The 26816-nt window shown below is 43.4% G+C and overlaps 2 protein-coding genes across 2 annotated transcripts in view; both read left to right on the top strand.

Moving 5' to 3' along the window:
• The window catches only part of eif3ea (eukaryotic translation initiation factor 3, subunit E, a), a 29425-nt gene extending 22171 nt beyond the window's left edge, over nucleotides 1-7254 (top strand). Inside the window, exons 11-13 of the mRNA XM_069656563.1 lie at nucleotides 5248-5350; nucleotides 5806-5940; nucleotides 7085-7254. Coding sequence (XP_069512664.1) covers nucleotides 5248-5350; nucleotides 5806-5940; nucleotides 7085-7120 — 274 coding nt within the window. The 3' untranslated portion in view covers nucleotides 7121-7254. The remainder of the gene's footprint in view (nucleotides 1-5247; nucleotides 5351-5805; nucleotides 5941-7084) is intronic.
• Nucleotides 7255-11397: 4143 nt separating this feature from the next.
• Nucleotides 11398-26816, top strand: part of rspo2 (R-spondin 2) — a 62285-nt gene continuing 46866 nt past the window's right edge. Inside the window, exons 1-2 of the mRNA XM_069656589.1 lie at nucleotides 11398-11790; nucleotides 12029-12344. Coding sequence (XP_069512690.1) covers nucleotides 12245-12344 — 100 coding nt within the window. The 5' untranslated portion in view covers nucleotides 11398-11790; nucleotides 12029-12244. The remainder of the gene's footprint in view (nucleotides 11791-12028; nucleotides 12345-26816) is intronic.

Here is a 26816-nt window from a genome sequence, read left to right on the forward strand (position 1 = left end):
ATTTTCCCCACAGATAAGTGTTTATTGCCCCTTCTACATACAGCCATGCTGACCCCACACATCTTGAAGATTAAGTATTGTTCGGTTTAACTGCTTCCAGGTCTCCGCAGGTTGGTCTACTCACTAAACTTTTAAGACCACCTGTCCAAGGCCAATTCCTGAACAGTTTTCTCCCAGGAAGAGGTCAGGGTTTACGCGGCCTGAGACGTTCCCAGCTGCAGTAACATGCAGGAGCCTTTCAGCTCCTTTACATTGGGTGAATGGAGGTCAGAGGGTTTTGTAGGGCTTTATTGAATCCTACTTCAAAACCAGTTTAGTTAATATAAAATTGACTTTGGATGCTTCCCCAAAACCAAGAAATTTATTCAAAGCCAATTATAGTGAGCATTAGTGGAGAGGAGAAAAAAAGATTATCTTAATTGTCTGTAATTAAGAGAGATTATAGGATCTGGCTGCGTCTTTATATCAGTTTTAGAGAGTGACAAAGATACAGACGGAGCATTCCCCCAATCTCAACCATTAATCTTCATCTTTGTATGGGTGGATTCGTGCTTGTTGCTGTATCGAATCACTGATATGAGGTAATGTTTATGCTGTTCCTTAGTAATTTACAGCACACATTTCCTCCTGCTTTCAGACAGCTATATTCAGAGTGTATTGCCCGGCAAGCAAATTGTGAATGCTGAAGCTTCGAGGGAAGTTCTGCATTTCAAATATGGTCCACAAACACATGATGCTCTGTGGAAAGAGGGAATGAATTACTTCTGTTGACACAAAAATGATTGCATTGACTGTTATATAGAGCCGTGGAGGTCTGTAGTCAAGGTTGAACCGTGGAACATGATCAGGCCCTGTCGAAATCTCCAGTTGCAGATTGTCTGGAATTGATTAGGAGTCCTGGTTCTTTTTGGCAGACTTACTGCAATTGGATCCATTTACTTGTTAAAGACCACAAAGGTTAGTGGTAACACTGAAAGAGGAAGTCGAACGGTGATTTTTTTACTTTTCACCTTTTTTCTTCGTCTCGTGCTCTCAGTTTGTCGAGGCTTCTGAAGCAGAAGCAGCATATCAGGGGCAGTTTCAGGGATTTCCATGTTTATTTTTGTTGGTGTTATGACGATGGACAGAACGTGGCTATTTTTGAAAGACACCCAGATTCCAAGCCGTTAGTCGTTTACCCAGAAGCCCTCTGCACCCAAGCGTGGACACAAATGAATTTGATGGCTGTTTTTAATGAGGACGTTTTTATAGCCGTTGGCCACGATGGTTTCACAGATATTTAGCTCGCCATTTGCCCACAGCTCAGGACACAAAAGTAGACCAGAAGTCGGCGTAATTGAGTTATTTTACGCAATAAAGGCTTATGTAAAACCTACTGTAGGCAGTGGAAATGGGATTCGGCCTGCACTCGTAATTGCATACACACACATCCTTTTGTCTAGACTCTTCAGTGTCTTGAGTGTGTGTTTTCAATTTAGCTTTGTTTTCCCCTTTTGATTTACAGGCTTTATTTCCTTCGTCCTTCCATGAACGTCTCAGCGGTGGGACCCTGCTTTGACCTCAAATGCACACTTGTCCTTTGACATTTGCAGTAAATGCTTCAGACACATGATCATTTGGGCAGTTTTTTCCCCTCATCACGAGATGGTGTTTGTACACAACAGCTCCCTGGTAGTTGGAAAGATTATCTTGTGTATTTGGATGTAACACTGAAGATCTTTCCACCTCACAATTGAGTCATTAAAAAGACCACACGATCATTTCGGTTTCCCCGAAAATCTATTTTACCCCAAGCCGAAAGCGAGGTTGCTCCAAATGGCTCGGAGTCCCAAACGCTATCATGTGTTAGTGTTTAACAATGCATTCATTTCAGGCCAGTCAAGTTAAGAAGAGGTCTACTTTTGAGAAGGAAGCCCCTGAATTCTCCTCTAACAGACTTAGACCCCAGTGCCTGACCCCTCTCTTCAAGTGTGAGGTTGGTATTGTGACCCAAAGGAGTCTCCTTGCCTGGAGTCGAAAGCTCAGGAGCCAGAGTGAGGAAGGGGTCGAAATGAAAGCGATCCCCTCTCTCCAAAGGAACAGGATCATGGTTGTGTAAAATAAAACCAGTCATTGGGGGCTATCTATTTGGCTTTAGGGCCAAAGGATGTCAATAGTGTAGGTTGTTCAAGTCAAACCCATGCTCCCGCTCACATCTCCCTCCTCCTCTCTCTTTTTTCTTCTTTCCACTCAGAGGTGTACAGCAGCTACCTCTAAGAGACAATGCGATATAGTAAAGCAAAACCCTCCTCTGATATACAAATGTCCTTCCTGTAAGAAAAACATTGCCAGATTTTCCTTTATAAATTAGATTAGAGGACTTTGGCTTGTACATGCCAAGGCCCTGGGCCCTTTGGGGGCACAGTTCCTGTGTTATGCTGCACAGATCACGTTTAGAGGGGTTAGGGGTTAGTTGAGTCCCCGGCGAGGAAACTAGATCATGTTTGTTTTGATCATCATATCTGACCTGGACTTGACTGACATGTGCCCCCACTTTACTGAATTGCCAAACAAAACACCCAGTACCCCTGTGCAGCAATCACTTAATCACACGGCTAGAATGAGAACCAATAACACATTTCATTTAAATTTGCTTGAGATTACTTCAATCTTAAGTAAATACATTAGGGTGTTTTTAAATGTCAATGCAATGGAGGGGTGCTTTGAATGTTTGTTGAGTTGTTTTTGTAGTTCACTGTTGAATTGCAAATATAGAACACCTTCACATATATCATCAATGTGCCGGTTGATTTACAAAAGCAACATGTTGGCCTGCTGACTAAAATCCTTGATGTTAATCGCATCAATGTGTGATCGCCGACATGTGTTATCCATCACAGCTTAAACTTGCGTTACTACACAGCTGACACGTTTCCAAACTTGTTAGGTACCCAATAATGATCCAAAGGAGCAATTTCATCATCAAGCATCATTTTCTCCAGGATAAGATGACCTGAAATGTAATCTGCGGTCCAGCAGAGCTGTGTTAGTAGTTTATTGGCATGAGTGACAGGCTGATCAGCGTCTCTGTGTCCTCTCTCCCTCCCCTGAGCTGCTAAAATGGACATGAATCAACTCCCAACTGGTGCTTTTCAGTCTTGTTATCCACCTCCTCCATCACTTCGCTGTGGTGAAAGTGTTGAGAGATATGCACTGTCACTTGGAGACTGAACCCTATTTTGCTAATTATGCTGAGGTAATGTTGTAGTTGTTGTTTACGCTTTTAATGCCCCTTCCAGACACTGACATCATTCCACTTCCCTTCTTTATGTGGTGTTGCCACATTTGACCAACATTCATGGGTTAGAAAGTGGTAGTATTTTTTTTGTAACTTTGAGGTAAGACAGACATTATCACTAATCCCAGATGAGATTACTTTCCACCAAAAGAATTTCTTAAATAAGTCAGATTCTGAGAGTGACAGCTCCGTAATGGTGGTGGTGGGATGTGTGTTTGCAGGGCCATGGCGTGAGAAGTGGTGTGGTCTGGGCAAATTCTAGCTTACTCCTTGAATGACTCTCAAAATGTGATTAATGGAACAGGAAGTGATAATTAGTAGTGTAAATTGTTTTTATATAGGCCCTATAACCCCTATTATTTTCCCCAAACACACACAATGTACAACGACTAATGTGCATGTACAGTATTTCATTATGTGTGTTAGTAAGGGTTTTTTAGGTGGTGGGGGGGGTTGGTTTCTTGCTTTTGAGACGAGAGGGAGGGCTGTAGTAATTGTGGGCAGTGCACAGAGGGGTTGAGGATATTTATTGGGGCCCTTATATGAAATGTGGTAGGCGAGGAGGGTGGTGGGGGTCAGACAGAAGGAAGGGGGCAGGAAACATGGGGGGGAAGGGGGTCTCGATGGGTGTATCAGGGGGGGTCTAGTTATTTTGAAAGCCACAAGGGAAGCCAGCTGCACTGGGGAAAGCTTTGGATCAAAGAATACCAGCCACCCTCGTACGTCCCCTCCCTCTACTGTGACACATCCATGTCTAGCAGTTTCAAAGAGCAGGCCGGTCTCCAACCTGGCTTTCATTTTAAGGGACAGTCACCGTTTGGGCCACTGTGTGAGGAGCTTTAGCAGCCAGGTGGGGAGAGTGTGTCCTGAACAGAGGTAAAAAACCTGAAACACAGGCTCACAGTATGGGGTAGTCCCAGCACTTCTAATTGAGTTATTCGTACAAGTCTGTAAATCACGCTTGTTGTTCACCTTTTTGCCTCGTACAATATGTTGGCAATTTATTAACATAGTCAAATGCAAAAAAGTGACTTGTCATTTGGCACTGGATTTGCAACATCTATTATAATTTAGTGTAGTGTCAACTAAGAGCTGTTTGGTGCCATTGAATATTTAATGATGCAGCAACACTTTAAAAGAGCTGCGTAGTTTAATTCAGACCACTGTTTGTAAAGAGGCACTCTCGGATCCCATCGGCTATATTCCGACGACGATGTAGCCTCTGGGCAAAACGGTGAACATGCCGGGGCATGTAGCCGGCATTAGCGATAAACGACTTCCTGTTCTGCATGCTGCATTGTTAACAGAAGTTGTGATTTACTTTAATTATCGGGACTTACCTTTGCCGAAATTTCAACATCATGATGCAGATTTGTAAAAAGTAAAAATGAAGCTTTGTCAGGTCTGTCCTCAAGAGGAGAAGAAAACTACTTTTAAAATGCTTGTTTGTTGAACGGAGGTCGGATCGATCATTTCTGACGCATTCAAGGAAGTCGGGAATCTGAATGCTGAACGGCTTTCGTGACAACGCGTAAAGGGAATTTGTCTCAAGTTGAATTTTTGATCTAGAACAGATTGTTAGCTGAACTTGCTGCAGATGTCTGTTTGTAGAGATTGATAAGAAGGTAAATCGTTGTCAGATGGCCACATTACATTCCGCCTGCTTTGCTCTCCACATGGACTGTTTTTCCTGCATACACTGCAGCCTGCTGATTCATGATTGGTCAATATCACTCAGACTACAAGTGTAGTACAAATGGAAACCAGATCACTTGCCAGCCCTAAATTTTCCACGTCCCTGCCTACAGATTCTACATTTCTATGTAGAATCTGTAGGTATTATGTGTCCCATACCAGAAGAAGGGTATCTTTATTTTCAGTGCAATCTGCCCAGCAGAGACGGACCTTTCTACTCTTTCTGTTGCCTTAAAACCAGCTTAGAGCCCCTTGTCTCTCTGTTTGCTCAACAGCATGCTGGCAGACAAACTGAACATGTCCCCTGAGGAAGCTGAGAGATGGATCGTCAACCTCATCCGCAACGCCAGGCTGGATGCAAAGATTGACTCCAAACTGGTGAGACCTTCTTTCTCTTTGCCTCAATCAGTCGTCTTATTAACTTGACTAATAAAAGCTTTTTCAACAGCATTGGAAATGGTGGTGTGGTGTCATGTAGCTCCTGTGTGACATCAGTGGGATAGAAGCATTATGTCTGTCCTTATTTTGTAATTGAAGAGCGCACTGTAAGGACATGTAACCATAATATTTCACCCTTGTTGGGTCCCCTTCCTGAGGCTCCATGTTGAACCTGTATGTTTTGGCATACACATCACAACACTTCTCTGTAATCAGCAAATCACAGCCCAGTCCTCCAGAATGACATAGAATTATCTAGATTTTCCTACAGTAGATGTGAATAGGAGCTGGGCAGCTGCTGGTTGGTGTTTGCATGATACTGTGTCTGTCAGATCACATTTGATTGGCTTATTGGTTGTTATTGTAAATCTGTCCATTTGCTTCAATGTTTCTAGGGCCATGTGGTCATGGGGAACAACGCTGTATCACCTTACCAGCAGGTGATTGAGAAGACCAAGAGCCTCTCGTTCCGCAGCCAAATGTTGGCCATGAACATTGAGAAAAAGCAGGCGCACAGCAACAAGAACGAGGTGAGAAACGCACATACTGTACATTCAGAGCGCACACGCATTTGCGGAAGGAAGCCTTCCCTCCCTTACCCGATCGGATTGCTAGAAGGTCGACACGAACACAGGGCAGTTCAAAGCGTCTCAAATGATCAGCTCAGAACAACAAGGCGAAGGAATGTTGATGAACAACCATCAACAAAAGCTCTCTTTACACGAAATAAGCCAGTAAGAGCAAGTTTAACAGAGCGAACGCTTTCATCCCTCCATTGCTCTTCAAAGGCCTAATGACAAGGTAGATTCCAAACAACCATAAAACGATGCCGGAGCTCTGTGACTCAGCTCGGCAACGTAAATAAGGTGGACCCTCACACTGGCTTTGGGTGAACATTACTCAAAGCCTGGAGTTCCCTGCACTTAGGACCTGTTGCAGATGTCTGGCTCAGGGTCCAGTCATCACATTTAACTGTGTTTTTGATGTTGACCTTGTGTGTTTTAGTGGTATGTAGACCCCTTCGAGCACTTCAGCTACACAGAATGTCATAATCACGCACATCCTCTGAACTGGAGCTGTGAGCTATTGCTTCACGCACTCCTTGAAGACGCACGCATACACGTGTCAGAGCAGATTGATGGGCGGGTTCAGTGCCGGACACCTGACAGCACTGAGGCCGCAGAGTTACAACAGACAAGTTAAATGTTCACTTTTTAACTGTGCAGCTCTTGAATCTTTTGATGTGCTCACTTACCCTCCTCCCCATTGTTTGACTATCTGTAGCAGGAGCGCAGCCATAACCCCGTCCTGTAAAAAAGCAAAGGCCCCCCTCATTAAGGAGGTTTTGTAATTAGACAAAAGAGCTGCAAACAACTCGCAGAGCACCATTAGATCCTGCTGTCCTCAAGGCTACAAATCACTTACATATAGAGAACATTTACTGCCTACCATCTGGGCTGACTGCTGAGGGTCCCTGTCAGCTATCACAGCCACCCAGAGCTTACCAACAGAACAGACACATTACACACTCCTACAACAAAAACGTCAGCACTTAACTGCTTGCACATGTACGTTGCTTTTCTCCCACAATCAACAGCAAAATGTACTTTTGATCTGTCTGAGTGATCTCGCAAATGGTCCTAATTTCACTTTTCCTTCACGCTTCCCTTCCAGACACCAAACTGGGCAGGTCAGGACGCTGGATTTTAGCGACACCGTGAAGACGGATCCATCTTACTCATTGTGTGACATCTTTTTTCCACACTTGTCTCTCGAGGAGCACGGTGCTGCTTTGCACTTGGTTCAAGTCATCACCAATTCAATAAAAGTGACCAACAAAACCATTTGCACCCATGATTGCCTTATTTCTGGACATTACAAACGGTGGTTGAGGTTTGAGTGGTCAGACTTTTTTCTATCAGTAATACTTGATGAAGTTTTAATGTGCACATTGAGTCACCGAGTGGGACAGTTAAGACTGCTGCGTGTGATGCGGCTCATGTGTGCGCTGTAATGATGAATGGCTGTTTAGTCTGTTGGTTTTATGGTGTTTTTAGTGGTTCGCTTCACCGTGGCAGACGTCTCCCTGAGTGGGCCGTCAGCTGGAGGGGGCAAACAGAGGTGATGTACAGTTACCAGTGGTCACACTCTCTGCCAGTCATCCTGCCCATCTGAGGACATGAGGGAGCCATAAAGAACCATTAGCCAGACGGACACAATCTTTTTAATGTCCCTACCCCACCCCCGCTTTTCTCTGCTTTCGACCTTCTCATAACTCAGTTCTCTGCCTCTTCGTCCCTCCTGCTTTATCGCAGGCTTTCGTTCCTTCAGAAGACTTTTAATTTAATTCTTTTTGAATATAATTTAACTTCCAAACCAGTATTTTATGTAAAAGTACAGCGGCTTTATGAGGCTTAATCAAAAGTATGGAAAGTGCAAAGAATGTCTCATCTAACAAACTCTTCAACAGAAATATGACATTGTTTTTTCCCAAAGAAATGGGGCAAAATGTTTTCTCTATATATGTTTCAGCCTGAACGGTTCTCATTCAATTACTGGAACCACTTACAAGTGAAGTCATTGCATCATGACCATGGAAAATGTAGAAAAATGTATCCGTAAACATCTTTTAAGAGTGACCAAAGCTGCCCTGCTTTACGTCAGTCAATGCTGCAGGTGTAATTTATGCACCTACTCAGGATCCTCGGACAGAGAGCAGGAAGGTCCCATCCTTCAGCACGGCTCTGTTTTTGTTTCCATTTGTTTTGTTATTGCCTACAATAAGTCAGTCCCGGCTGCCAACCGCAGCGCTTCAAGGTGGTTAGTGCAACGTGTCTGACTGGTTGACCTCACTCAATGTGTTTTCAGGAAGAAAACCTGATTTGTTTGTTTTAAGTTATGATGAAGTCTGACCTCGGTGTTGAAGTAAATGCCCATAAAAAAAACTTGATTTCACTTGTCTCTAACATTAGACATGACTACTGTAAACTACTTAAAGTTAAAGTTCAGAGAACAAAACGTTTAAAATTAGCCGGTTCAAATTCAGGAGTAGGCAGTGTAGTGGTAAGTTCTTCTGATTTATACTCTAAAACATTCAGCACCTATCTATACACCCTGGGGTCTGTTAAAAACTCAGCTTGTCCTGCTTTGTTCGATCAGAACCCTACAAAAACTGAATTCAAGTGTTTTTAAATCCTGATTGTCGCCAACTTTGCAAGTCCTGCCAACTTCAAAACTGTTCTAACTTGAGCAGAAAAGTTTGTCAGTGTGCCGTATAGGAGCAGCTGTAGGTTGCTATTACAGGAACATATACGTACCATTGTGTTGTACTATCTGAGCGTATCTGGAGAACTTAAAGGACCTTTTGAGACATTTTTAACTTTAGAAAATGTGACATCCTTTGTAGTCAATTTCAGATTAACGTTATGTTTTGGTAAATGGACTGTACTTACTTTTCTAGTCTTCCAACCGCTCAAAGTGCTTTTATACTACATGTCACATTCACCATTCACACACTGAAGTGCCAATTTCCAATCAGATGTACACCCATTCATACCCCATGGCTTTGCCTTCAGGAGCAATTTGGGGTTCGACATGTTGCTGATGAAGGCTCAGAATTCTCTCTGCATCTTGGATATAACCATTAAACGATCTAACAGAAGGTATTTCCAATAACTGCTGATCATGTCACATTCATTGTATCTGATGTTTAAATTTTCACATGTCAGCTCATATTTCAAATCGAGCTCCAGAGCACCTTCTGAATGGACCTTTAGTTTTTTAGTCCGCTATGTGGTGACAGTAAAAGTATTTGTACATGTGGACTTTACTTTTTCTCCTTTGTTTGCAAATGTCACTCTAGATTATTTCTGGACATTGAAATTTTCCTCTTTCCAGCTGCAAACAGGGAAAGTATCTAAGTTTAACTTGAACTTTCTCAGCTTGCCTCACTCTTTGACATTTTCAAAGTCCTGACTTAGATGTCCACTGTGGCCTGGAACATTTTCTTGTGACTTTTACCTAAGCAAACCGTGACATCAGCCCACACTCAAGAGCGTCCAGTCTGGATCTGTGATGCACAGAGTGTATAGCAGCTCCCCTCATTGCTGTTATGGCACTGAGGGCTCCGAGCCAGACCATCCAAATGCTGACGTCACCTCACTTATGTGCACTGCAAAGAGAAGGAGGGAGGGAGAGGGGGGAGGAAAGGAGAAGAGGCGATGGAGAGAGAATAAAGTGATTGGTTTACCGGCTCCCTTCTCCATGACACATCATGAAAATAAAAGTGCCGGAGGCCTAAATTATCACATTCACCTTAACCGTGCACTCTCTTGTGTTTTTTTAGAGAGGAATCCAAACCAGCGGCACAGCCTGCGGCTAACAGCCCTCCTGACCACAATGTCTGTCACTGCTCTCTGGATAAATAAATAAACAAAGTCAGGACAAAGGTCACCATAGGTTTTGGCAAGGAAACAACCATGATTCCTCCTTTATTTTTTTTTTTGTTGGAAGTTTCCTTCCACATATTTTTTTCAATCAGTTCCAGTGACGAAATGGAAACTTATGTGTGTTTAAATGAGGGAATGTTTTACTGCCTGAGGGTAAAAAATATCTTTTATTTCACTGGTTTTCTGGGGTTAAACGTGTAAAACTAACCTGCAAATGAAATGTTGTACCTTTAAGGTGGGGGGTCCAAGTGGTCCCAACCAGACTAAAGTTAAAAACAGGTAGAAGTTTTTTAATATCATAATTTTACACTGAAAAATGTTAAATGTTTTAATCCAGACTCGTCACTATTTTATGTATTAGGCGTATACAAGGCTGTGTATTTTTCATGGTTTAATTCCAGTCCGAGTGGTGCAGAATAACAGACTTGGACTAAATAGCTCTCACATGAAAATAATTTCCTCAAATAAATAAAAGATTAAGTGCCACACCTAGTGGCAGAAGGGGGTAGAGCAATCACAACTTGTACTCCAATCAGGATGTGCAGCAGCTGCTGGTGGTGATAACACGTACCAGAAGTGCCTCCTATGATTGTTCATTGTAGTTAAAGCGCTTCTCATGTATACATTACTACAGTCTCTGTCTTGGACCTTCTGCCATTAACTTTCTGTCACATTTAATCATGGATATATATTTGACGTGAAGCTTGCGTTTGAATGTCAGTGAGGCATGGATGGGTGCCAGCAGCTCCATGAGGTAAGTTGGTTCAGACTGCAGGAGAATCTCTGCCTCCATTGACCATCTCACGTGTTCCTGTTGATGAGGTCACGCGGGTCAGTGTAAAAGGCCCGAGTCTGGAAAACACTGAACGTAATGAATGATTTATTCATGTCCCACAATTAAAGCCTCCTAAACGATTATCATTAATTTCAGAGGAGGGGCGGGGTAGGGGTGCGCAATAAAGGAGGCGTGACGAGATGGTTGACTTGCTGGCCCACCTCATTTTACGCACAAAATCCGCAGATAATTGCCTTTTTGGCGAACCTCTAATTATTCAATAGTCCTATAGCCAGTGCAAGAGAGCCTAACCGAGATATTAAGATTGAGTGTGTTGCAATTACTCACTTCATGTTTGATCTCCAATTAAGAGGGGTCTCTGAGCTTTAATTTGAAACTGATATGAAGACATTTATGAGGGGAAAATACGTCTAATTGCGTGATCATTTACTGGGAATATGACTGGGGATACCCGTTAGTAAATTAAAGGAATATTCTGGAAGTTGAAAGTGTAAAGTCAATGTTGCACACAAGCTGCAGTCTCCTATGCCCCGAGAAAACACATTTAGTTATTTCCTGTTTCCAGCTTCTTACACTCACTAGGACCCAGAGGCAGCCTCGTACCGGCCAGTGTGGGTGACTGCGCGCGCGGGGGGAGGAGGAGGGGGGTGGGGGGGACTACGCTAAATGTCATCCTCAACATCTCAAATAAGAAGAAACACCAAACTAGAGATCTCCACACGTGACACCGGCTCGGTGCTATATGAGGAAAAGGGCAGCAAGCATCAGGACCAGTTGAGAGTCAGACAACCTTAGCAGCGCGCAAAACGCACACTTACTCACTCACCGGCCCTTGTTGTCGCTTGATAGAAAGCAACACATGTGAGTTTCTGCTGCGCTACAAGACACGAGCTGCACGAGCCTTTAGCGAGAAAAACGCAGGTAAACGGAATCTAAGCTTTAACTGAGAGGAGGGAAGGAACCCCCACCCTCCTCTTCACCGCGACCACCTTTTTCCTCCTCCTCGGACCTCTGCTCTCTTCTGGAGACACAAGTTTCTCACACAAAGAGGGATGCTGCATGTTCCCGAGCCGCACTTGCACTCAGAGGGAACCTAAAAGTGTACCGGAGCGGAATTACACTTCATCTAATGCAAGGTAGCCTATATACCGACAAGTTATTTCACGGAGCGTTTTGGCGACTATTACGCACGACTATGCTTGTTTTTGGAAGGGGCGTTTGAGCAGTACACATTGCCTTTGCATCCTGATTGTTCCGACACATTAACACACAGAAGAGCTGTGCATTTTTTATCACCCTTAGGCATCATTGTTTAGTAAGGTGTTGATTTCATTACAGTTATCACAGTAACCTCCTTTGTTATTTTCCCCGCAGCGCATCAAAACGGACACTTTCAGTGACTGGAGGATCCGCGCGCTTCATAAAATGATCCCAATCGGCGACGTGATAACATGTCGCATCTCGTCTGATGTTTGACACACTTGAGGATCGACTAACAAAGCTGGAGGAGGACATTACAAAGTCAGAGAATTCATCCCAAGCCTTGCTGGCACCTTTTTACTGGAGTCCGTACAACAGATCGCCGTCCAGATGCAGTTTCGACTCTTCTCCTTTGCCCTGATCGTATTGAACTGTATGGAGTACAGCAACTGTCAGGCGCCGTCGAACCGCTGGAGGAGAAGCAAAAGAGGTAACACGGGATTGTAGCCTAAAGGTTTCAGAGCAGCATCAGGGGGTGACTTTTACAGATGGCTAAAGAGTTTGTGTGGGTCACGGGAGGCAACGGCAACAGTCCCGAACAAGGTTTCTAACACCTTCTGTTTAAGTCCGTCTCCTTCCAATCCCTTTCACTAGTGTAGGCTACATCATTTAATGTAGGGTTCCCATAGATCACAGTGCGCACAAAACAGGCGCGAAGTCCGAAAAATCCCACCAAATATTGATGATTATCTTAGTTTGATTTTTTAAAAACGCACTTCTGAAGGTTTCTGGTTAAACACAGAAATTCTACAAATTCACGCTGATTTTTTTCTAAATCCAAACCACATATCATTCTTGCAGCATCTGATGTAAATTATGAACCCATTGAAAGAACATTTTTCAACATTATGTAACGATTTCAGAGCCGGTAGCTAATGCGTAAAATGTGCGCAAAATTGGCCACGCGTGTGGCTTTCCAAAATTAACATTAAAACATGTTGCGTCAGTGGATTGGCTAATCGTCTTTTAAGCAGGCTGTCAGACGGGCTATTAACGCTACTTCCCGATGCTGTGGCCCCAACAAAGAGCTCCCTATATTATTTACATGTGAAACTGCTAAAAAGCTGCTGGCGCGGATCGGTCTATAGAGAGCTGGCGGCTTATAGGAGGGGAGGGGTCGTATTGTGGGAGTTGTTTAATGAATAGATAAGGAATCCCCTTCCCCTGACTTATGAATTGCACATCTCCACTCCAGCCCCCTAAGCTGGTTTTAATTGATCTCATAACCACTTTGAACAGTTGGTAGGAAACCCGCATAACAATCGCTCAGCGGAGGCGCAGAGGCTGAGGAGGGGATCAGCCCCTTTGTAAATACTACTCTATACTCTGAATGAATGAGGAGACAGTGGGATTAGGAAAGTAGCCCCCATCGAGCCCTCCTCAGACCTGTGACATAACACATCACCGCGATTCTCAGGGTGACCATGGGAGGAGACTCGGTCCGGGTCGCGCACGGGGACCTTGCGGACTTTTGGGCAACAGTCCACAGAGAGTGGCGGTACAGTAAAAAAAGTCATTTAAAGTCAGGGGAGAGGGGGTCTTGTAAATTGTAAGGCAATCACAGATTTAATCATATGCGCTGCGTGCCAGGGGGAACCTCCACACTCTGCAAGCCCTCCACTGCCCATCTGCAAATAATCAGGCAATCACTGCGGGGTACTGGCACACACACGTTTTTCAGCTCCTCTGTGTGTTTCTTTCTCTGAGGACTGTGTGATCTTAGATAGCAGGAGCTGGAATGTAATTTTCTTGGTATGATCATTCTTTTTTTTGTTGTTGGAACTGCTTAAATCTTGGGGCTATTTTGGATGGTCAAGCAGTAAAACTGGTGTTAGCATTTGTCTGTAGGTGCCTCTTTCTGTGCTCTGTGTCTGTGAGAAAGAGGGAAAGAGAGAGAGAGAAAGAGAGTGGGAGAGAGGAGGGTGGTGGTGGTGGTGGTGGGGTGGGCTAACCATAGCGAGTGAGATCAAGAGGTTAACTTACACATTTGACCTCAAGAACAGCTTTAGGCTGAGTACTATAAGCTACACATTGTTACAGCCAGAACGGATGTTACACTTGTCAAACTAATCCCATGCAAATATGTACATGTTTTACCTTTACAGTGATGCTGAAGCTGTGTGTGTGTGTGTGTGTGTGTGTTTGGGGGGGGAAACAGCACTTGGGGCCAAAAGTGCCATTCTAGCAAGCCGTGGCAGCCGGCCAAGTTTTCCGGTATTTGCTTCCTTCCTTTATTTATCACGGTTATATTGAAAGAAGCATGTGTAAGAGATCATCGTCCAATAGGCCCAGAAATGCTTGAATATTTTTCTAGCCCTCAAGGTTCCTGTGACAGCTTTATACACAGCCCGTCTGGCATGCACGGGGGAGCTATCCAAAGCGTTCAGGAGTGTTGGGACCCAGACACGTTCAAACCTCAATTTGGCCACACTCCGCTCCCCAGGCGTAACTATTTTATGCGTAACAAAACATATAATTCAACAAATGTCTTTTTCATTTTTACATGCGTGAAAAAAGTTCTGCCGTGAATATACTGCGCGCATGTAGCCGCATAACCCGAGTGAGGTGTAAGGGATTGAGATGCCATTATAATTAGGGGATGTCAAGTGGAAAAACAGCCATTGCATATGACTCGAGCCTGCTGAAATGCACGGGTGGAGGCAAGATTGGGATCTTTGTGTGGTTTCTGGGCTGATCTTGTCTTGCTCCCTCACTGCATGGCATGACCCAACCTCCCATTTGGCTGCGGCGACTGTACATATACATTATTTTCATGTAAAACAGATGACAAAACATATTAAATTTACACCTCCTTACCCCCTATCCTGCCCACTGGAAGCAAGGAAGTGATGCCAGTGCGCCTTTCTATGATATCATAGCTCGACACAAGGGTATTACTTTTCATTTTTATTCTCTGGCTAATGATGCCACCTGCTGACTACATAAAATCAGGCTGGACTACCAATGCTGCCTGGAGGAACAGAGACACACAGTGGGCCCCTAAGATGTTTAAACAGGTAATGAACAGGTAATAGCTGTCGAAAGTGGTGAAAAGTTGCCATGTGATACTGTTAACCCTTCCGCGTCTATTCGCAAATCCCAAATTTGGATTCCCAGCAGGCGCAGCACGTCTCAGATCATATTCAACTGTGTAATCTGTTACTTTAACAGCGTTCCCAGATGTTTTGAAGGGCAGAAGTGATTAGCCGAAACCACTGGCCTCGCAGAGTGGAGGGGATGAGGTCAGACGTGCATGACTTTTTGTAAGTTTGATGACAGTCAGCAGCAAGGGGGTGTATGAGGTTTTGATGCCAAAATACACAGAAGAAAGTCGTGATTTGTAGCTGAATATGGCGCTCTTTCAGCACACAAATATGACCCTCAGGTGTTTGAGTCTTGTAAGTTGACTTTGTGGTTTTACTTTGTTAATAATATCGCAGAAGGAACATGATTTGGATTTTTTTTAAGAGTCGAGAGCAATTATTTGGCTGTTAACATTCAGAAATTATAGCATCTTTGGTTGCAGATGAGCTTTAAAACAGTGGCCTCTCTTTTTAAGCCCTAGGAAATCAGGCCTCAGTGTGCTGAAAGCTCACACAAAATCCCAGGTTTGTGGGTGTAAGTGTTAATGTTGGAACCCAGTACTTCAGTGCAATATAATACACTGATTAAGTGCCTAGTGAGGAGAGGGAACGCTCCAAGAGGCTGCTTTTAAACCAGCCTTGCCACTTTTGCCTTTGGAAAAAGTGAAAAAGCCCTGCAGATGGCACGTCTGTTAACAAGGCCTTCTCACATGATGCCACTCTAATCCAGGTGATGTGAGCCTCGCATCCTGACGCTTTTTTATTCCATGAAACAGAAGGAGTTTATTTTATTAACACGAAACACCACTTTGGTCACTTAAAGGAAATGTTGAAAAGCGATCTGACATTTGACAGCTCGGAAAAACAGCAGCAAAGCACCCCCCCCCTCCCCGTCGTCCTCAGGGGTTGGTGCTGGTTGAGGAGCGGTGGGGGCGTTTTAGGGGATGAGGAAGGCGCATTTAAGCAGATCAGCTGGAAATGGCTGAATGTGAACACCATCACCTGAGAGGGATTACAGCGAGCCGAGTCTTGACCTGAGCCGGAGCTCCGGCGTCAAGGAACAGAGCCCTGTCTTTTCTCTCCCAGGCCCCATCAGCCAAGCCTCAATAAGTGTAAATCTGTATGTGTGTGTGTGAGATAGAGAGAGAGAGAGAGAGAGAGGGGGAAAGAAGAGGGGGGATTTGCGGACACATAACAGGTGCATGTTCTTGATGCTCTAATCAAGACATCAAGTCCAGAACGACACATACTCCCCCTTCAGTCTCACCCACCCCCAGCTCCTCCACCAATCACGTCCACGGTCTGTCTCAGGGATTATCATGGCCATTAAGGACAATGATTCACTTATGTGCTGTATTGATAAATCACATTAGTCTGACCCAGCCTCCGAACTCTGTCGAAAGACTAGCTCCTTGTTTGACCTACTAACCCATGCATGTCGATCCTGGCCTGTAGCGCAGCTCCAGCTCCGAGTCACAGCGGTATCAGATGAAGCTGGTGAAAGGCTCCTCAGTGCGCTCATGCCATGCTACACTGCTGAAAACCCTAGCAGAGGAAAAAACATGCAGTGGCATGAACTTTAGAGAGAGAGGCACAGAGAGAGATTCTTTGGAGACCACGTGACAAAGTTTCTTGGTTTTCCCCTGGTAAAAAAACCCAAACTAATCTCCTGTGTGCCCTTTATCTGAAAAATTCAATTAATCCTAATGACTCTAATTGGCTTAATTATCCCTTATAAGATAGGGTTGTGAATTGAAAGAGGCAAGGCTGTTACATGAGGGATTCATATTCATCGGTCAATATCTGAGGGTTACTCCATGTTCATTTTACATGGATGAGAAGGCATGTTTTGTAACACCTCTGCACACTTCACAGTGCAGCATTCATTGAAAGCATATTTGGTCCCTCTTTCATTTTTTTACTCTCCTGAACACAACGGGATCGCCTCTTCCACCCTCAATCACTGTCATCAGAGGTTCCCATGTGCTGGTACAGCTGAACGCCAAACAGATGGTTTTATTTCGGGCTACTTTTTACCACATTGTAAAAGTTCATTTTTTCGGAAACGTGAAATAAAACTTACTTATTGTATAAAATCTTCTAATACGCTCCACATTTCCTCATGGTGATTGGAAACTTGTGAGCAGCAGACAAAAACTGCAGTGTCCCTCCGGAGCGCGAGGGCGATTTTTGTAGCCCTCACCTATGCCCGTTCCCTCAATCGCACACTCCCCCGAAGCAATTACACCTTAATACGTTTCCTTATAAAGCCACTAAATGTGACCAGCCAATTTGGTCTGATTCTCTCAAGTTTATTGGCCTGTAAAAAATCTAATGTGGGAATCATTTCTAAGTGCCACACATAAAACAACAACACAAAAGGAGTATTTTTTGACTAAATGACTCATACGAGGGCTTCACAGGTAGGAGAGCTGCCCAGAGCCGGAGATGGAGGCCCTCAGGCTTACACCGAAATGCACTTCCAGACTACTTACCTCTCACATTACTAATACACACCTCAGTGAGGAGCTGTTTAGAGGCAATGACGTGGATACAACAGGCATTCATTGTGTTTTTTCCCCTAATGTATTTAATCATGGAATTGTAAAAATCAACAATTTCCTTTTTGCCTTTTTACAGTATAAAGTAAATCAAACATTAAGAAAAAATACACTTATTAGCTTTTTATCAAGAGTTAGATCAGAAGATCAACATTACTCTGATGTGGGGTGCTAACTAGCTCAGATTAGCACAGTCTGAACGCAGGGGGAAAATGCTAGCCCGGCTCTGTCAAAGCTAATGAAATCCACCCATTAGCACCCCAAACACTCACTCCTTAACTCTTATATCTTATTTGTTTAATGCTCACAAATACTGTACCGTAAACATGACAATTTGTTGTATCATTTTCTTGGCTAGGATAATTTGCCAGGCAGTCAGTGGAGCCTCCAAGAACTTAGCCGACTGGTCAAGAAATTGTTCAAATAATAACTCCATGTAAAATGCTACTTATATACTACTGTATGGATGAAACAATACGTTCATACTTTCATGAACTTGAATGAGTACGAGCCAGTTTTATTTCAGTCTTCATGCTAAGCTAAACTGGCTTCAGCGGTAGCTCCGTATGTACCATACAAACGTGAGAGTGGCACTGATCTTCAGCTAACTTTTAGCTAAAAAGTAAATTAATATATTTTCTTAAATACACTTTTTTTTTAGCATGCAGCTTGGTAACAAGCCTACATTGGATTCCCCACCTGTCCTAGTTAGACAAAAGAAGCCTGTAGATTGAGAGATCAGAGAGCCCTTGGAGGGGTGCATTGGAGCTTTGTCCCAAATCAGGGGCTGCAGCCTTCGAAGGCTGTAATTTAAGGCTGATTGCGTCACAGCGGCGCGTCGAAGGCTGTCCTGATTCGAAGGCTCCTTCAGATGCCACTTTTAAATGTAAAAGTTTTTAGGTTTCAACTCAGATAGCTAGCATTACACATGTTTAAAAAACAAACAAAAGGGCCCTTGAAACAAATCATTTTTAAAATAATAGGCTTATAAGTTACGTTAGTTATGCCAGCTAGTTAGCCCGCTAGCTATCTGTTGCTATCCTTCGTAGATCATTTCAGTTAGACTTTAGCGTTTACGCAGGCTATGAATGACGCATCCTCCGTAGACCGCCTCCTTCGAAGGCTGCAGCCCCTGGATTGGGACACAGTCAATGTCTTATGTTTCTATAAAGGGCCACTCTCTGTAACTACTCATGTTTGCTATGTTAGTGTGTCTTTCTGTGTGCTTGCCGTGTAGTACCTACTTTGCATCGATCTCAAAGCCTGGAAATCTGAAACTCTAGGAGGCCCCTTGAGAAAATACACCAATGTGTTCAGAAACAAACACACGCTGACTCTAGTTTGGCTCTTAAGGCTGCTTGAATCAATTCCTGTTCGAAAGGCTGCCGCTCTAACAGCGGCTAGGCATGGGGATCTGATCACTAACCCAGTGCCCACCCCTTAACACCCGACAGATGGACAAGACTCCTTTTTTCCCCCTCTCTCCCTGCTTTTATGGGACCTCTAATTATGCTTACACGCCACATCAAAATGAGCTCAGCATGCAATGCCTTTGGTATGGAGAGGAAGTGAGCTGGTCAGATGCAATAAAGGGTCCCTCTGCAGAGCTCGCCTGTAATTTGGCAGCCCAAGTATGGATGTGGAGTGGTGCAGGTAAAGGTGCAGCTGCCCCCACTGTCGCCTACTGTCTCATGCACTTTGAGTGTAGTCCTAGCACAACTGCACTACTGATATGCTTCAGTGTTACAAAAACTGAGCTTTTTCACCCTTTTCTGGTACATATGATGATGAATCCAAGGTGCAAATATTTCACAAGATATTTAAGCCTCACAGTTGATTTATACGAGCCAGGGACTGTTGGGACCTCTGTTATGGGTTTGATAAGGTTCTGGCTCAGGTTGGAGTAAATGTTGGTAACTTAGCACCTTTAGACCAAATGAAGACTTGTCTGTTGAATTAGGCTTGGACCAGTTGGGACAAGAGCTCTGAACACTGGAGTTTTTTGTTTTCTTAGGCATGGAGCTGTGTTGAGGCTGGCTCCTGCTCATATCTCATAGCTCTCAGGCCTTGTGGTGTGAGGAGGGGAAAGGCCTCATGGCAGCCTGCGGAGTGCAGAAGCACCCGGTGTGTTTTTAATCAGGAGCAAGGCTGGGAGTCATTACTGGGCCTCGATGTTGAGCTCATTGTCTCTCTGACTCCCTCTGTGGAGAGAAAGAGGACAGAGAGTGAGGGGGGAACACAGAGAGGGCAACATAGCGTGCATGACAGTTGTAAAGAGGTCTGAAAGGGTCATACCCTGAAGATTTATGTGGTCAGAAAAGAGGGAGCAAAAAGGAGGAAGGTGGTGTGAAGTGAAGATGCACAGTGCCGGAGAGTTATTGAATGAGACTCGCATCTGTCTGCTATCAGAGAAAAGTAAGATTTTGGATCAATCACATGACAACCTAGTATGTAATATTCAACCTCAAGCAGGTAGTATTGATGGTACACCTGAGTTATTTAAGCTCACAACCTGATCATTTTCACTGATTTTAATGAGCTAAGTGTTTACCTGTTTGATAAGTGAGCACCTTAGTCTGTCAAGACAAATCCTAGCTAACTGGCTAGCATCCTAGCTGCCATGCAATAAGCACATGAGCCATTTTACCATTCCTTTTTTATCTCAATGAGTGATTAATAACATCACAGGTGTCCACTGTGACTATGTAGCCCACATAAAGCTGTTTGTCTTTTGTTCTCACTGTCTTTCCCCATTGTTGCTGTTGTGACTCCCCTAATAGCTTCAACTTAGCCATAGCAAGCTAACGCCTGGTGAGAGGTTTTTTCCTGTGAACTGCGTTTCCCAGTTAACAGTGCTGTACTGTATATTATAGATGTTGAAACCTGCATTAGCTAATTTCATGACCACTTGGGGGCAGCAGAAACTAGCTAAAAACTCAAAATTTACGTATTATCATCTCATATAGTTCTTATGGGGAAGTTGTTAGCAAACATTTGCTTATTTACAAGTCCAGCAGATGCAGTAGAATTTATTGGAGTTGGGATTTTGGCCATGTGAGGAATGTAAGTTTAAATGTCTACATGTACACGGGTATTTTTCAAAATGTAGCTTTTTCTCTGCGTTCTGGCCTTTCGCTTCGATGTTCATCAGTTGGTCCTTACTTTGGTAAAGTAATATTGAACCAAAACAGCATAGTTGCTGGCCAAGAAACAAAACGACCAACATATCTTTCACATAGAAATGTAATTTGGTTGTTCATTCAAACATATTCATTATAGTAGCTTTAAGGTTTGGATTGTTGGTGTTAAGGTCCACAAATTCTAGCAATAAAAGTTGTATTTTCACACAGTCTGAGTGAAGCCAGACTGATTGGCGCCCTTGCCGATGCCATTCACAATCAGGCTGTTGTGGGCGGAAACAACATCTCGTCAATCCAATTACAGCTCACAGTTGGCTTTCATGGTTGTTGCAGTTTGGTCAAATAGAAATGGGTGAGAAGTGAAGGAGAAAAAACCAAATAAAGGAGTAAAGAATCAACAACTTCAGACACAGGTCAGCGAGGTCACTGAAAGGTTTGAGGGGTATGAAAATGTCAGTCAAACACTTCATTATCTTCAGATCTCAATCACCTTAACAAGAAAGTGTAATCTTCTTTAATCTGTCATCATGGAGTTATGTCTTTAAAAGTGATTAGACCCCAGTTCATTGATTGGATGATTCTTCCGTTCATCCACAAATTAATGCACCTGCGTTGTTGTAGTTTGCTCAGTCTGCTGGGACGTGGCTTGGGAAATAGAGTGTGTACTGGTAGCAGCTCTTGAGCGAGCCCATATGTGTGTATAATGAATCATAAGAGTGTAAACATTTTATTTCTTCTTCTACTACTATTCTATACTCTAGAGAACTATACTATAGATCTTCTTCTTCTTCCAAGCCAAGATGTTTCTCCACCACTGCGATCAGTCCCCTAGCCCTGTTTGCTGTAATACACTGCATGTCTGAACCAGCGGTTGTGTGGTTGCAGTCTTTGTTGTTGTTTGTCTCGTTGTTGTCTGTGTTGTCTAAACCGGTGTAAGTTTCTGTGCTTTTCCCTGGCTGCATGCCGCGAAGGTTCAGGACAAAGATCCACTCAACACCCACTCGCACACAGAAAAGAGAGTGTTGAAGTCTAATTTTGGGGGGAATTTGTAAGCTGTGTTTTAATTTTCTCACAGCACATATTTATGTTACGCTTTGTCAAAGAGATCATTAATTGTGGTGACTTGCTTTTTCGACTTTCTTTCTCCATCAGGATTTCTCACAAATCTTGTTTTAGGGTTTAGACAATGGAACGAAGCTGCGGCGGCGACAGATGCTCGACAGAAAAGTATAAAGATTTAAAAAGAAAAAGAGGTCCATTAACATTTCTCAGATTCTTTTCCGCTTTCCCCCCTCTAGTTATGCACTTGTATTACATCTTGGCTGACTGCTCCTTAACTGGATATTATTTTATTTGGACTGGGGCCAGGTCTCAGGAGCAGCGGCCTTAGCTGTGTAAACAGCTGTCACCAGCAGGAGTCATAACTAATAGGTATCTGCAGACAGGGGTCACATGTAGTTTACATGTTTACTAGCTAATGGCTTTTGAGATGGTACTGCCGTGGTGCGGTAATGGGCAGTAGTGAAGTGTAATGGACAATGTGGAGCTGGTTATCCTCACCTCATTTCATATGCATATGAGTAGCTACGACAGAGTATTATTTTAAGCGTATATACTGTAACATAAAAGTTTACTTAGGGTTACTTTTAGAGAACCGGAGATTACATCTAAGACATTTTTCTGACTGTTTAGAGAGGAGGGGGTGAGGTTGAATTATTGCATAGCTCTCTGGCACATCCAGCTCTTTGGCACATTGTTGTAACAACAGCCACGACATGACAACCCAATTTGCTGCTCATTTGTTGCAGTAAACACTGCGGCATGTAGGCACAAGACAGGTACAGCTCTATGCAACTCTGCTTCTTTGTAATGATACACTTGGATTTCATGCCACCCAGAGATTTTGGAAGGCAAGTCAGCTTTTCTTCATCCAAAGAATTGAAAAACATCTTACATCTCCTTTAGATTAAAGCTCACCTGCATACCAAAGCTCACATTCTTTGTGGCAACACGTGTTCCCACACCCAGAAGCACTTTAAGGTAAAGGAAATGATCTTTGCACCACTGGTGTTGCTAAATATGCTTTCTGGTGGAGTCCAATCTTCCTTCATACTTTATGAAAGCATTTCTTCTAAGTTTCTCTCAAAGGGCAGCGTAGAAAAGAAATATGTTCTCCTGAGGGCTGAGTTGGGCCTTTCAGAGCAAACACAAGCCGGTTCCTGTTGAGAAGCCCGGGCAGTGCCTGCCATTCAGGTGCAGTTTTGTGGTGGTGCGAGGGCATGAGGCCAGATGTGACTCAGACACCTGCTGGAGCAGAACGTGGCCGCTCTCATCTGGATACAGTATACACGTTAAAACAAATGGTATATAACAGGTGACACCTTAGATTAACTTTCTGTAACGGCTTTGCGAGGAGTAACATTACAACAAACATTATTCTAATATTCAGCCATCACACCACCCCAATGATCAAATAATGGAGTAGCTGTGTCTGTAGTAGGAAGCTTCAGTGAGGTGAGAAACAAGCCAAGCTGTCTACTTTTCCCGTGACAGACCTAATGTAGATATTGGATCTAGCCCAGTTTTTTTAAGGGGGAGGAAAATAAGGCTTTGATGTTTAGGTTTTGTGTTTTTTTTGTGGCAGGCACCATGTGTGAAAGTGAGACCAGGTCTTTGCCAGCTGTCCCCTGTGGTGCACTCCACTTTTGACCCTGGCGATCACCTCACATCTCCCTTTCGGCCTCGGCGGGCGTCGAGGGGTGTTAGTTTGTATCTTGTTAAAGGGTTAATGAGGTAGAACTCTGCAGCAGACGTTCACGTCGAGCCTCCTTGAGATCGTATGAAGGGAGATGGATGTGGGCAGTCAGTCAGAATTGGCTTCTTTATTGTTTTTTCCCCCATTTAATGCTACGAGCTTTAAACTGCTCATAGCTGCTTCTTTGTCAGTGTTCCTTCCATTGCCATTCTGTTGGTTGAAAACAATTTGTTATGGTATCACTATTTTTCTTGTCCCGACTACTTTGATTATTTATTTCCCCTTTCTGCTCATTTTTTACCTCTTATCCACTAAATATTAGAAGAGAATCGTATTCCTTTTACTCTGGTGCATTCAAAGTTATAGTTACTTCTTTAGTTATTTTAAGGATTAAGATTTTACAAATGTAAAACATGACAAATTTCTGTATGATGTTATATTGGACCATCTGTTAGTATATAAGGAAGTTCTAATAGGTCCTTTTAGACCAAATACAACATTATTCAGCTGTGATGATATTCTAACTTCTCTGTATTGCTGCACAATACAGTATTTTACTTTTAATATATTTTACCAAATTCTTCTGCTAATATGACATTTGCACTTTTACTTTTACTTATGTGAAGAACTTGGTCTGTTTTTCCGGGTCTGTAAATCTGCGTCAGGATTCAGGAAGTAATAAAACACATTTGTTTTTTATCTAAAAACTAAGAGTTCTTAAGTTTACAATCTGTTTTTGTGTAACACTTCAACAAAAGATAAGTATCTCCCATCTGAATTTGTAACTCCGGTATGTTTTCTTCTTCCTGGCAAGTCAGAAACAGTCCACATCCAGCTCTTGTGTTGTTCAGATGTGTGAGCAGGAGGTCGGGATGAGTTTAGTCAAGGTGATGACAAATGGTGAAGGAGAATGAACACAGGTTGGGGTGGGAGACACAGAGCAATGCTGCATGGGGTGCAAATATGCCAGGCATGCCTGCTTACTTTACTGATCCTCGCCTGTGATGTCCTCGTTCTCCTCCTGCACGAAGGGAAACCCACGGCCAGGTCCCACTCAGCCCTATGTGAGGGAGGTGTGGGTGTGCGTGTGTGTGTGTGTGTGTGACTGAGTGAATTACTAGACTTCCAGCACGTTGAGCTACAGGTGTGAAAATTAGGTGTGAGGTTTATGTGTGATAAATTACCAACATGTGGGCTAATCGGAGCCACTCCACCTTTTCCTCCACCCACCTCTTTCTCTTTTCCCTTTTCTTCTTTTCATTCGGGGGAAAACACATTTTTCCCACAGCTTGAGTGGATTTGAGGGAGCGTAAATATTGAAATAATACACTATGTTCCCATCTCTTCATTTTTTTTTTCGTGACTAATTTGTGACAGCAGGAACTTTATCTGTAGTTGGTGTTCTATTGCTGACTTTCAAAGGTGTGGGAACTTTGGGATAAACAGGTTGTTTTAGGCATCTGAGCAAAAAAACCAAAAGACAATTTACAATCTTTACATGAATTCATGTTTTCCATCCTCTTTAGTGAGGAACAATGAAAGAATTCTCACAGATATCCCTATAAAACATGTTTTATCTAAATCTCTAGGAAAATCAATAACACTGCAGACACTTCGTTGACAGTTGAAGGCTTTATTTCCAAATGTGGCGTGTGTCATTTTTAAACATCTACAAGCTATGTATTGTATTCTCTATACAGTGATTTTGCAACCAAAGGCCAATGTGCTTTGGCACGGCTTTAGGCCTCAGGTTATCAATCCAATCTTTAGAAATTCTACGAATACCATCGTCACATCGGGCAGCTATGGCTCAGTGGTAGAGTCGGTCGTCTCTCAATCGTAAGGTTGGGGATTCCATTTCTGACTGCTACAGTCACATGTCAAATGTACTTGGGACACTGAACCCCAAATTTCTCCTGGTGGCATAGCCTTAGGGTGTGAATGGGCATAGATCTGATTGGAGATTGGCACTTAGGCCTTTGCCATCAGTGTGTGAACGTGAGTGTGAATGGGTGAATGTCACACGTAGTGTAAAAGCAGCTTTGAGTGGTCCGAAGACGAGAAAAGCGCTATATAAGTACAGTCCATTTATCATTCAGCGTCTTAAAATGTTTTTATATTGACTAAATCTGCAACGTATAGGTTCTTAGTTGATCTGTAGTTTGTGGCATTTCCCAACCTTCATCTTTGAAAGAGCGAGTAAAGAAGGGCGAGAGAGGAAGAGCTGGCTAGAAACATAAACCACATGCTCGTCTTCCACTGTCTGCCCAGAGAGCGATAAAGTCCATCATCGTGACTCGCCGATGAACTCCCGTAGTGCTTCCATTCCTGAGCGTCGTAAAGTCCCTTTACACCTGTGCTGACCATCCCATGCTATATGAAGTGAGTCCCACTGTCAGGAGAATCAGAAGCAGATGCTGGGTGATGGCCTCTGCCACATAGCAGGAAGTAACAGGTTCATTTCAAAATCATAAACCCAGAAGTCCCAACTACTGAACACAATTTAGGCGTTAGTCTTTTAGCATTAAGGAAAATCCCATTTAATACATGATGTGAATTAGATTATGTTATTATGAAGTGTGCAGTGTAGACACTTTATAGCTGTGCCACTAATAAATAAACCATTGGAAAAGAGAACCCAAAAATAAAGCGGACCTATAAATGCAGCATCCCAAGCAGTTATTTTTAAAAGTGTTTACTGTTTCAGAATGGATTTTTCCTCCCCTGGAACAAAAGTTTAACCTGCTTAGAGGTTTGCATTGTTTTAGTGCATTGTTTAAGCTCTGTGAACAGATATTCCGTTGTTTTCAAGGCACGACTGAGCTATAAAACATTTTATTGGACCGCAAGCCACAGTGAAGAGGCAAAGCTGTTACTTGACCACCACATCAAGGTCATTCTCTTAGTTTTTTTTCCTCCTGTGTGAGCTTTCCAAGGCGGTCACATGTCTGCCATGGTCAAGGGTTTAAGGTGGGTCCATCAAAGTGGCAGAAAGTGTTAAAGGACTGCAGCACACACTGTTAGATCAGGTCAGCCAGGTCACCTTTTATTTCTAATTTTCCAAACAGGAATTATGAGGTCTCTTTCACATCAGGGACTCCAGATGTTGGAGTTGACCCAGGACATGGGATTTAAGTCATAATCCGTCATAAAAATGTTAATAAGGAAGTGAACTAACCTCGGGTCTTCATATAGAGCTGGAGGGAGAGCAGGGGTGAGAGCCACGATGAGTTCAGCTGGACAGATGGATGAAAGGTGCACCGAGCGTTTTCCAGACTGACACCCTCAGTGTCTCGATCTGACTGGCTGATAAAGACATTATCAGCGCACACTGCACAGCTTACTTTTCCTGAATCCCTGATG

Source organism: Semicossyphus pulcher, unplaced genomic scaffold, assembly GCF_022749685.1.
Source record: "Semicossyphus pulcher isolate SPU_LCO1_2020_fin unplaced genomic scaffold, fSemPul1.0.p SCAF_9, whole genome shotgun sequence".
In the NCBI taxonomy this organism is placed as follows: domain Eukaryota; kingdom Metazoa; phylum Chordata; class Actinopteri; order Labriformes; family Labridae; genus Semicossyphus; species Semicossyphus pulcher.